A 13,654-nucleotide genomic window follows, 5' to 3' on the forward strand; every position below is an offset into this window, starting at 1 on the left:
ATGTTTATCTGTTAATCTTATTATGATTAGTTTGTGAAAATTGATTGTATATATCGGTTAAAACGCATTTTAAATTTAAAACGGCCATCTTTGGTTAGTCGGTTTGAGTGTTGCAAACATTGTGAAAAAAATAAATTCCCGACATAATCAATTGTCAATAAAGTGGCGTGTCGCTGGAAAATGTATCGGGAAATGAATAAAAATCACCGACTTCGGGTGGAATTTCGTCAAACGGCTGTCAACTATGGTTTACCGATATTTCACGATCCGAGAGCCGATTTTTCATTTAAACCTATTGGACGTGACGAATAAGGCACACAATCGCTCGCAAAAACGGGCAAAGCTGTAGGATAATAATATATAGGAGATCTACATTATGTCTAATACTTAGTGACCAATTAACTCATTTGGACGCCCTTTCATGCATTGTAAATTAATATGTTAAGGGCAAATACTCCACCTACCAGAAACACCTGGCGGAAAAATACTAAGTTTGCAATTTGAAAACTTTTTTTGTGAATTTACATAATATATAAATGTTTTATATTTAAAGTCAAATATAACCTGACAATAGAAGTTACAAAATGTAAATTCGTTCCATCTTATTATTACATATGATTTTGTGGTGATGTTGAGCTTGAAATCCTTTTTATTTATATGAAATCTTATTTAGGCATGTGTGTCTATTCTATACTTATCGAACGCTAAAGTGATAAATAGTATCAAACTTAGGGTGGGTTTGTATCAAAATATTAGCACTTATTGTAACAATTACACGAAGTTGGTTTTTATTGTTGCAATAAGTGCTTTATTTTAACAGCAGTAAGATAGGTGCTGTTAAAATATAGCACTTATTGCAACAATAAAAACCAATTTCGTGTAATTGTTACAATAAGTGCTAATATTTTGATACAAACCCACCCTAAGTTTGATACTATGTATCACTTTATCACTTTAGCGGTCGATAGATATAGAATAGACCCAATGGTCCCAATATTTAAGCTCGATTTGATATAAATAAAAAGGATTTCAAGTTATACACATTTATATTTTTTATAAAAATCGATGTTTTTTAAAATAGATATAAAAGTATTAAAACTATGAATTAGTCAAAATTCTAAACGGCGAAAATTTGAAAACTTAATAAACTAAATTTTAATATTAAATATAACCATAAAAATAATGTAATAATAACGAAAGCTATGTACCAAATATGTGACAAATTCACATTTTTTTACAAATTGTAATCAACCAATCAATCATGTAACAAATTTTTTTAAATGTTTTCAGATAGATATGTATTAATTAATACAGTTGAAATTGTAAATTATCAAAAAAAAAATCCTAAATTGCAAGCTTCGTATTTTCCCGCTAGCTTCTCTGTTGGCATATATTATGATCCCTAATGTACAGAAAAGATTTTTGAAAAACTCATAATGCTTTTTTATATTTATTTTGAATATATTAGTTAGGAAATGTATTAGTTGAAATCCTTTACATTTATATCAAATCTTATTTCGATATTCATTTATCACAATAACAATAGGTAGTCGTTTTTGAAGGAGTAAGAAGATGGATAACATGTATATTGCTGGATAAATATATCAAATAATAACCAAACATCATCATAACTATGCATATTAGTATATTATGTACTTTATTAAGGAGTGTTGTGCTACTTGGGATATCTAGTGACAGATTGTGAAACAAACAATTAAAATTAATATTTGCATTTCAATGCATTAAATTATATTATAGTCATTCATTGATCTGGAGTTTGGATATTATAATTTTTTTGCTTATGATATTTTTTGATAAAAGTTAAGACTATCATTCAGCAGATTTTTGCATAAAAAATGTTTTTAGCTTGGTATCATTTTTATTTATACCAAATCGATTTTTGAGTCACGACAGAAAACTAAAACAGTGCCGTTTGAATCCCATATAAGTCCAAGGTCCTGACGCTGCAGGATAATTCGTTGCTGGTAATATTATTTGTATAAAAATGTTTACTTCATTTTCAGACCATTCAATACAATCGGCGCCATGGAGAGAGCAAAGAGAGCCGTGGAGAAACATTACGCAGTCGTTGGAGTTTTGGAAGAGATGAATTCTACTCTCACAGTATTGGAGAATTATATTCCAAAGTTTTTCAGAGGCGCTTCGGAGGTTTATTGGGGTTAGTATGCCAAAAAATATTTATCGATATAAATAGGTAGGCTTGAATCGATTCATTGACGGTAAAAATGTACCTATCTGAGGTCTCAAAGAAAAGGGAGGCAAGAGAAAAACAAGAAATTGAGATATAGCACATACATATCCATACCACATTTTATAAAAGTTATAAGGAAGTAAAGTCAACACAGATGGCTCCTATTGTTTTTCTCAAAATAGTTATCGACTAATTGAACTATTTTTTGGAACATAATAATTATTCTAACTATATATTATTTCAATTTAGTAGCTGCTAATTTCATTAGACCATGTTCGTTGTTGTTTTGTTTTTATCTCCATTTTTGTTGGCACCACAGATAATTATTATGAAGTCTTTATTAGAATTCGAAAAAATATTCACATCATCCTACCTTCCTGACCATTAGGTATTAATGTATTTTTAATTGCTTCATTATTGAAAAAAACCTGAATTTATTCTAACTTAACAACTATGCTGACATCTATATCATTCATTTAAAGTTAATATTTTATAATGTTACAGTATGTAGTTAACAGATGTCACTATACATTTTCTCATTCTAATATTAAAAATATAAAATTTAGTTGAACATTTACAATAATTTATAAATGCATCGTTCATGTACGACTGACTTGAAACATGTGAAGACTTATGTTGTAATTTAAGTGACTCGCTACCCATGACTTGTTTACATGATAGAACTCCATTATAATTTGAAAACACTGTGAGTAGATAATAAATATTGTATGTTATGACACAAGTAAGGTGAATGTACATGGTTGGATGGTTTTCACCATTGAGAAAAGGGCGACATATGCCTAGAAGTCGTAAACAATAATGCAAAACTCGTATATATTCATATATTATTATGTATACCGAATATTATATTATGCAGTGCATTTTTGGACACCATAATATTATGCTTTTTATTGAGTGTTATTGCATTTGAGGCGTCTAATTACAAAAAGCGACAAGTCCACAATTTAATATTTTCGGGAAACAACGTTTTTATGTTTCAAGCTTCAATTATTTGTTCTAATGTGAGATTATTTTTTTCGTTGTATTCTAGGTCGAAATCTTAAATGTAATAAATATAGGCAAAATAAAATTGGACGTAGCGCTATTTGTACCTCACTTTTTAATTACTCCGCTTAAGGCACACATTTCCGTGGCACTGTCATGAGTTTACCAGATGCTACAGCATGGGAGACGCCTTTTTCAATATTGAACGTTCCCTTATTGGTTGTCTTAAACACGCGTGAAATCAACCAAGCTTTAAATAATATGAAACCATGGACTTGGCGCTTTTTGTAATAAATCGAGACTTAAAATATTTTTTTTCGTAGGGTTATGTCGCGTTTTGGAATTTACAGATCAATACATATTGTGTAAAATTATACAAAGAATACGTGCATATTTCTTTCTCGATTTTGACCAAATGTGGACTTAACGCTTTTTGGAATTAGACGCCTCATTTAGAGTGTTATTATTTTAATACTCAAATGAAATAAATATATTATAATCTTTTTAAATAGCGCATGTTACTGATACCGACACTGTTAGCAGAACGATTTGAGTGAGCACAGTACCTCCCTCGTAGACATTATTTCACGCTTCATTCTTCTTTTGTTATAATTCAAAAAATTATCACATGAATTCAACATTCGTTATATCACATTAGCCAATAAAAGTTGATTTTAAAAATTGACTCTCTGTAAGGGATGAGATGGAAGATGTTCTAGAAGGAGGTTAGGACTACCTACCGTGCGTTGTTAAGTCGCCGATGATGATTTAATTCTACTATTTTTCTTTGTTCCAGATGAAGTTAACAATTTCAATAAAATCAACCGGAATGCTTTCAAACCGCCAGTATCGGAGCAAGTCAAAGACATTGTGAGGCGAAATTTCACGAGAGAAATTGAATTCTATCAATTCTGTAGGCAGAGACTTCACAAACAACTACTGGCGCTACGACTGCCAACGCATCCGTCTTCAAAATAGTATTTGTTATTAAAACAAAAATATTTATGAATTTTACAGTAAAGGTTCACATATATTATGATCACGTTATGTATTGTCGCGTGATGTCACAGTAAGCTGCCACTACGGGAAAAAGTGTGTAATGTCATTTTTCTTAGTGTTTATAATGTTATCAGACTGATGCTCCCATTCTGTAGCACATTTTGAACCTTTAAAAGAACATTGTCAATTGGCAAAATCTGCTGAAATCACCAGAACAACAAAGAGGTCATCTCACGTGTACTGCGCTTACATCGACACCCGCATGACTCAATGACCAGTTTTTTATCATTTTCTAGATGCCTACACATTTTCGACTAATGTCAAAATCGCGTGTTCTTTATTCTTAGTGGTTTTATCTGTGGATTTTCTATTAAATTACAGTCGAACTTGGTAATTACGAAGAAGATGGGACCGACTGAATTTGCTCGTTATAAGCATTACTCGTTATATCAGAGAATGGGTATTTTTAAGTGAACACAAAAAGTCGAAAATAAAAAAATCTGAAAACCATTGTAAAAATCCCCAAAACAAGCATGGCATTCATAAACTTCAAAATAAGTTGTTTATTGTAATGAACGCTGGTAGGTACCTACGGACTACACAAACCTTGGATTTTTCAACCATATGCGTGGATACTTTTTCATTATTGTCGGCGAAAACACCAATTAGGTAGTTACTTAGACACTTAACTAGTGTCATAAACGTAATCCGACCCCGGCGGCATCCTGTCTGATCGGATTTTATTGCTTAGGGTCGAAATGTTTTTAAACGATCAGCAAATTAACATTTTTACGAAAATTTTTGACGATATTTTAGCTCGGTATATCCGATAAGTTGCTCATTATAACAGTGAATAAATGTATGGAGAAAATCATAAACTAAAATGTCAACGAATGTTTCCTCATTACATCGAAGATCTCGCTATGTCCGAGGTCGTTTCGACTGTATTATCTAGCACAATGAATAATAATTCAAAATACTAATACATTAGAATTGGCACTCTCCATCATTGAATTTATAGGGATAGTGATCATTCAAAATATTCTGCGGAATGACGAAACTATAGAATAAATTTGTCGCCGTATCAGCATGGGACAATACCGTGACGTGATCGTGATGTAATTGAAGCATTATAATTAATATTATTGTTTATGTATTTTGTTGTAAATAGTGCGAAAATAATCAAGTCAAACAATTTGAATTATAGCTTATTGTTCACTTTGATATTGTGATAATGTTTTTAAGTATATTAATTTTATAAATTAATGACACCTATAATAATAAGAAAATTGGCATTTGCATTTTTAATAAGCCTTAAAAAATAATTTTAATTAATATTGTATTAAGGGGGAGCTAGCGTAATGCTACTACCATTATCTAGCTACAGCATTTTAAAACAATCTTCTGGTAATTTACATTTTAAAGTGTTTTAATTTAATCATTCCTATTGAAAAGAAAAAACCATGTTTTTAATTGAAAATAAAAAAACTCTATGTTCGTTGAATAGCCTCATCTTATATCATCATGTTTTAATATATTTTTAAATTCGAATTTTTATAACTTTAAACAAACGGTTATATGAGTCGCTTAGTCCCCAAACACAATATGATGAATGTATGTATGTGCTACAATGCTTCATTGATAGGTCTATCAGTCTATCGAGGTGTGTGTTATATATTCCGCCCTGTTTCGCCAAATCCGCTCTAGGATAAATAACAAGTTACTAAATCCGGTCTACATACCCGACCAATTAGACTTTGCGATTCAAACCATGATTTTTAGCATACGCTACGCTATTATCTACGCTATTATTTAGCATACGATTACGCTATTATGTCACGTGCTTTTTGCATGCTGGTGGTATTGTAACGGTTTTAGTTCCAGAAACGACCATGATGACGTGTACGTCTCGATATAGAAGCAGCAGTCTATATTTTAGTTTATCTGAAAAATGCGTGTAGATATAACTCGATTTCAATTATATTTATATTAAATCAGGCTTCAGTATAGTATGGTCACAATACCATATAAAACATATTAAAATGTTAATTATTAGAGAATTGTAATTATGTATTTGCTGTTGCTGCTTTGTATTGTTGTTACATATCGATAATAGAACTACCGTAGCACTGCAATTAGCTTTAAAGAAAAATTATATTTCAAAAACTTTTATGTATAATAAATTATTCACGTAATAATAAATAAACTATTGTATCTTGTAAAATTGGTTCACAGAAAATTGACCATCACTGAGATTTTAGCGCTTTTAAAAAACTATGTTATAATATTTAAATTCCAGGATTTTTAGCACTTTTTATTGTTTAATAATTATTCAAGAATAGATAAAATATATAAATCCACTGTTTTCACTCATTCAATTAATTGGCCATAAACACGAACTATGTAAAATTCTAAAGGAGCCACTCTAATCGATATTATTAATTGTTCTTTGCAGTGAAATATAGTGATCAACATTATATGTTTTTTTTGGTTTTGTCTTGTCATAGTGATTAATAGCGCAGTGAGTAAGTATTTTTAATACACTTCTGAATCATGTCCATATATGCAATCTTCCATGTGGTCAATTATTGTCTGGGTACCAATGCTGCCACTTTTAACACAATTGTTTTTGTATATAACACCAGATTTATCGTATTGTACAATGACCAATATTAAATTCTATTACAATCCTTTACAGCTAATAAAGAAATTAGAGGGAACATTGCTGGGTACATGCAAAATTAATTGTCATTGATGAGTTTTCAAAACTAGCGAGATGTTGATTTCAGTCAATTATATTAAAATTCATTAATTAATAGCTGAAACAAATCATGAATACAAAATAGGTACATAAAAACATGATATTATAAAAGATTTTGTTTGTATAATATTAATACTTACCTTAGTTAATGTGGATAATGAATGAAAGGATTTGCTTTAAAATATGAAATAACATGATATACCTAATCAAAAAATACTGCCTTATTTGAAAAATGAGGCAATGTCGACAATAATTTATTATTTCTATTGAGAAATCAGTGATCAGTTTTAAAGAAAAGTATGATTGTCACTATCTATCCACAAGTATAAGTTGTCCTTTGAGTGAGAGCGCCACATGCTAACATTTGACATATCGTTCAATATTTTTTTTACCGTGATGAGCTTAGTTCTAAATTCGAACACCGGACGATTTATGAGGGTACATCTATTGAATGTGTTCAAAAATTTTGTGCGATATTTATAAATCAGAATTTCATATTCAAAGACTATTTTCATGTATGGTGTGAATCAAAAACTATCAATCTTTAGAACACCACTAAAATAATATGTTAATTCGTTTCATAAATTCATTAACACTCATTGCAAAACTGTATAAATTATAAAATATTATATCAAAAACTTAGAGATGTGTTTTCAACGCTTCAATGTCTTCCTGGATTTTATATTTATGTTATTGACATAAATAATCAGCATGATAATTATTTATAATAAGTAATATTATATTATGTATTTAGAAATATCGTTTGTATATAGACCAGTGGTTCTCACGTGAAATTTAACTGTGGCCGCACAATTGACATTGACAGTTCTATGGAAACGAATAGTGGCCGCACCAAATTTCACTTTTGTTGGGATTGAAAAAATTAAAGCTAAATCTTATTTATTAAAAAATTGGAGCAGTTTATCCATTTGAACATTTTAGTAAATATCTATTTATTTAATAATAATGCAAATGTAAATTCCTCAATACTCCTTTTTTCCAATGCGAATCGCATGGCTGCTTCTAAGTTTACATCTGTCAACTGGCTTAGATATTTGTTTTTTATGAAGTGCATTACACTGAATGATCTTTCGCAGTGTACAGCAGTAGGAAAAATCTACAATGTATACATTAATAAAGCAATTGTTGCCAATTCTTTGAATTGACTTGATTCTTGGTCAACATATAATTTCGACCAAAATTTTTCAACCATGGTATTATTAAAATGGTTTTTAAGTACTTGGTCATGACTCATTTCCAACATCGCATATTTAATGTTAGCCCAGTTAATTAAATTAAATACTGAAAATTTAATGATGTTGGTGGCCGCAGCAAAATCCTCTGGTGGCCGCACATGATAACCACTGATCTAGACAGGTGATTTTTTTATGATTTACGTTTAATTAATACAATGTAACATTATCAATGCTTATAATATTTAATTATATTTACCAGTAAAATATTAATGTACTTATTTTTAATTAGCACTATTAGACTTTTGTAAATACTCATAATATTATTCTTTCATAGGGAAACTGCAATCGATTGTAAGATTATCAATAAATATCAGAAATTTCTATACAGTAAAAAACTATGGAGGTGAAATAATACATTTTAAATTACTTTGTTTGCGATTTAGAAATTATTATTACATCCAAATACCACTTTTATTAGAAATTTATTCTTCATCTTATTTTTAAAACTACTATAAAGATATATACCTAATCTTTTTATTAAAATAAAATTGACAGCCATTATTCCGTTTGACAATAACTTTCAAAGATGGCAATAGTTGTATTTATATTATTATTTTTTGTGGAAAGTAGAAAACTATATTAATTAGGCAAGGAACTAATAATATATTATCGAAATGTTATTATTCTATCGATAAGCAAAAATACTAAATCTCCTTTTTGATCATCTAAATAGATGTGGGAGTGTTATAAATGGAATGATCTTGGCGAATAAATGTGCCTTTAAAATGTTGAAATATTTGTGCTTCTGAATTATAACAATATTTTTGTTATAATAATTTGTGTTAGTCTACAAATGTTCGCACAAAAACTATAAAATATTATCTATTAAGCTAATATTACGAACAGTAGGTATGTGCATAAGTTTTATATTTTTCTATTGTTCAACATTTTATTTTACACACAATGTTGTCAGAGTAAAAATAAATGAACACTAAAAGAAAAGTCTTTTTATTTGATATTAACTATTTTATAAAATAATTATTATAATATGTAGGTACATCTACATACCTAAAATGTTATCTACAGTTGTATTTTTCTTTTCGACAAAAGCAACTGAATTTTATATTATACAATATGGAATAACCACATACCGTGTAAATCAGTCTTTCTCAAAGTGGGCGATAACGCCCCTCTGTGGGCGCTGGAGTCTTTCAGGGGAGCAGTAGAAGGCTCAAAGAAAATTAGGGGACATTAAGGAAATCTAGAAGGGCGACGGCAGACAAATTCTATCTATAAAAATCTGACTGAATCAGACACGACACCACTTGAGATGCGATTTACTACTAATAGAACCGACAACAAACGGAGAATGAAAATTAAATTCAAGAATGGCTACCAAGAATTTTGGCTGCAGAATCGAATCTCTCAACTGTACCATGGGTTATGATCGGTTGTTCAACGAATTCTGATAGCATTCCCATCGTCGTATTTGTGTGAACGTGGATTTAGTGCTGTAGCAACTAACTAAAAAGAGAAATCGGCTGCAAGCTGCAAGTTACTGAACCCAGCGCGACTTACGGCTGTTTTTAAGTGAATTCGAGCCTGATATTAACAAACTCGTCGAAATGCATCAGATTCATCCTTTACAATAGATAAGTTTTAAATTCAAAGCCTTCTTTTAATGTTAATAAAAATACTTCTAAAGATGATTAAGTATGAGTTTTATTTCCTCTCATTGAAACATTCTTTGATCACAGAAATAGGATATGGGTCACACCCTAGGGGCGGCAGGTTATATGAAAGTATGGGGAAGCAGGCAAGTATGGTGAAAAAGTATGGCGATGCAGGTTGGTAATCAATTTGCGGCAAAATTTCCACGTTAACATTATATTATATGGGTTCATTATAATGGCCAAAGTAAATTCTCCGTGATGCCCTGCATTTTTTTTATTGTGTCACTATTTCTCGTAAATTGTCAGCTATTGTTGGCCTGCTTCATTCAGTTGTATGAGAAAGCCGATTCCTTGCCCCCCTTTTTATTTAATACCTCTATGGTCACACCCTATCTATCCTATCCATATATAATGCATTTTTTAAATTATATTTGTAATAACTGTTTTTACGATATGCAACAGATGGTAGTGCAAAAAGGTAAGTTAAAAAATATAGGGGCACTAGATTTTTTTTAAATCTCAAAATGGGCCGTGGTCGAAATAAGTTTGAGAGCCTGTGACCTCTCCAAACATATGCGCCCCACACCTCACTTGGATCACAAATATTTGGTGTGAAGCATTAGCAGTTTATTATGTCTGAGAATACCTAAAGAGTAGTTACCCAAGACCGAGGTTGCATTATCAGAGACTTTTTAATAAAAAGTACATAGAGCACGGTAAACTAACAAAGATAAATGAAAATATATAATTCAAAAAAAAATCTAAAACAATACGGATATCGAAAACTATGTGAAGAGACCTTCACGCGTCCCCAATAAGAGACTGCAATTTTTTTAAAGGCAATAAAATCAGCTTTTATGGCAACTAGGTTGGATGCTGGTTGGAACAACTTGAGCAACTCATAACTTTTGTAGCATATTTTCAGACGTACCCAGAGGATGTGGTTGTGTTATAAATGTGTAAACTTTAAAATTTCGTATAGTATTTTGTATGTCATAATAATATATTCATTGTCCGGGGGGTGACCGAGCAGTAATGTGGCAGCTGATAAAGTCATAGGTATCGGATCCAAATCCCGGGTCTAGCAAATTCCCATGTCGTTCTTCCAATATGTGTTTGGTCTCAGAATTGGACCTTATAGATTGAACAAGTGGCTGTTAATACAACCTCTCAGGATCGAAAATGGTAATAATTTAGTTTTTACTTAATTCATCGGTAGTAATATAACAATATTCAAAATATTGTTATTTTTAACAAATTATCTACTGCAATTCAGTACGTATCCAGTGACGTCCCGTGAGGGAAGCCAGATTGAGCGTCGCTTGGGGGCGGCAGTTACTCGAAGGGCGGCCAATCGAGGAGAATCATTAGGTATATATAAAAATGGCTACCTAAACTTAGTAATAACGGAAATATCTTTCCATTAAAAGAACAGCTCACTGGTTGGAAACAAAATGTATTAATTAACATAAAAGGTTTAACAGGACTGTATTTTTTTGTTGGGTTCATGACGTCTAGTTTACTTCCGTTTACCTTGGACGTCACGTCCTTGGTGACCAGAAATGACAAGTGCAGATTGGTGAATTATAGGTAAATACCTACATACTTACATAATTAAAAATGTATCCCAATCATAGACTATAGATACATCTAGACGCCACCCGTTGCATTGCTAAATGAAGCGGCGTGCCGTGCGTTTGGTTTGTGGGCGAGCGAACGCATTCGTCTACAAATGTTCGAGACCATAGACCATTTCGCTAGTGCTCGCACTAGACGCTCAGAATTAAAATATAATTTTCTATTTTTTTACGTTATATAGTATTTTTAAGCGGTCAAAGTGCAACCATTAGGTAAAGATATCCTTAATTTAAGTTATTTTAAAGAAACACTAGGTCACTCATATTAAAATATATAATAATATACAAATAAATTATCATGAACATGTATCAACTTACCTATGAAACGTAATACCATCTTCTTGCTTATCAGTACGGCTACCATATTTTAATACAACACACAGAACCATCTTTCCTACTTAATTAACTAAAAATATTTACCACTGACTTTACGTTTAACACAAAAAATAGCAATTTTAGCAACACGAGCGATTCACCACGATTTGCCGGCGATACTTTTGGAAACTAACTCACACATATGTAGACCTTTTATCTTACTCTAGCGCGTGTTGCAGAGATTATAAGGGTGTCGAATACTTTCTCACTCGCACTCATGCATCGTTTTTGTTCAGGCTTTGAACCAAATATTTTTGCCAGTCACTCGTGAAACCGTGAACTCGCAATATTGTCTATCGAAGCAGAGATGGTATTTAAATTAGATTTGGGTGACATAGTTACTGACTGTACAACAAAAAGGGAAGGAAAGTTTTATTTTTATTTTAATGGTTGAGTGTTGAGACTATTAAAGTAGTGTTTAAAAGTAAGATATTGGAGTCATGAAAGGATGATTAAAAAATGGGGCGGCATTTTATCTAGGAACGTCACTGTACGTATCTATAACTATTCTGCTCAAGTATGTACCTATTCTACAACCAATATGTCATGGCAGTGGAAAGGGTGGGGTAGGCTGTTAAGATCTGACAATAATAGTGCACCCTAAACTATGTCAGTCAAACGTATTTGTTTTCATTGAACCAATATTACAATGTGTAGTGTTTGTTAGTTTTCAAAATTCAATTAATAAACCCTGCGTAATCCAAGTCATAGTAGATAATAGTCACAAAATATTTGTTTCGATAGTTTATAGATAGAAGAATATTTTTTATTGATTATATTTTGCTATAGAGTATAGGCAGGTATAAACTACCCGAAACCATCCTTAATATTATAAATTCTTAATTCAACGAAAACAAATAAGTATGACTGAAAAAAGGTACCTACTCTATTTTTGTCGGATCGCCCATAGCATAACTAAACTATTATGGTTTGGATTAGGTAGGGTTTAATTGAATTTTAAAAACTTACCAACACCATCTGCAAATTATTTTGTTAGTTCAATGAAAACAAATAAGTATAACTAACAAAGTTCAGTGTGCACTATTTATGTTGAATCTTAACATGCTACCTCCACCCCGTACAACTCTGTCATGGCAACAAATTCTTAGTGCTGTCTCTTATGTACAAGATGGAAGCGGGGTTCGGGCCATAGAGAAGTCTTTAATACAAGTAGCGTGTTTTTTTCGATTACATATCATTTACTCGCATACAAAATTCAACCTGTCATTGCTAGACCCCAATGATTCGTATATTGACCTTAAGCCGTCTCGCACATCAAAACTCGTCGCAATTGCAACGTGTCGAATACGTCGGTGTGACATCATCGTTATTCACAAAACACACGTTGCGAAATGGAGCTCCGCAGATTGATCGAAAGCGACTTTTTAGTTTGAAAAAAACATCTAGTGCTGCTATCAACAAATCGCATGCTTTTCGGGCTGTGAGTCGAAGACGCCAGAACGCATACGCACACATACGAATTAGTCATTTCTATACCCGATCGCCGATCGCCGCATCCAAATGTATATACAGAGGTAACGCGCGACTGCCACTAGGTAGATGTGCGCGGTCGTCATATGCAAAAAAAAACGGAGCGACGTCCCTAGAAGGTTTGATTTATGGCTGTATGGCAGGCGGGCGAGTTTAGATGTGAAAGCCGGCTAAAATCTTATTTTTTAGTGGTGTTTCAATAGTAAATAAAACAATGGTTCACATTTTCAGAGTACATTTTTATTTCTAATAAAATAATAAAAGTAATAAAGCATGTCGTATCGATAATAATTTCACAATTCAAT

The 13,654-nt window shown here is 31.7% G+C and overlaps 1 protein-coding gene across 1 annotated transcript in view; it reads left to right on the forward strand.

Annotated features, from left to right (window-relative positions):
* pip (heparan sulfate 2-O-sulfotransferase pipe) overlaps positions 1 to 6,742 on the forward strand; it is a 220,648-nt gene extending 213,906 nt beyond the window's left edge. The window contains exons 8-9 of the mRNA XM_085959907.1: positions 2,025 to 2,179; positions 4,014 to 6,742. Of these exons, the coding sequence (XP_085816033.1) occupies positions 2,025 to 2,179; positions 4,014 to 4,195 (337 nt within the window). The 3' untranslated portion in view covers positions 4,196 to 6,742. The remainder of the gene's footprint in view (positions 1 to 2,024; positions 2,180 to 4,013) is intronic.
* The last annotated feature ends 6,912 nt before the right edge of the window (positions 6,743 to 13,654 follow it).

This window comes from Rhyacophila brunnea, unplaced genomic scaffold, assembly GCF_057557595.1.
Source record: "Rhyacophila brunnea isolate RB1 unplaced genomic scaffold, BYU_Rbru_1.0 scaffold_9, whole genome shotgun sequence".
NCBI classification, from domain to species: Eukaryota; Metazoa; Arthropoda; class Insecta; order Trichoptera; family Rhyacophilidae; genus Rhyacophila; species Rhyacophila brunnea.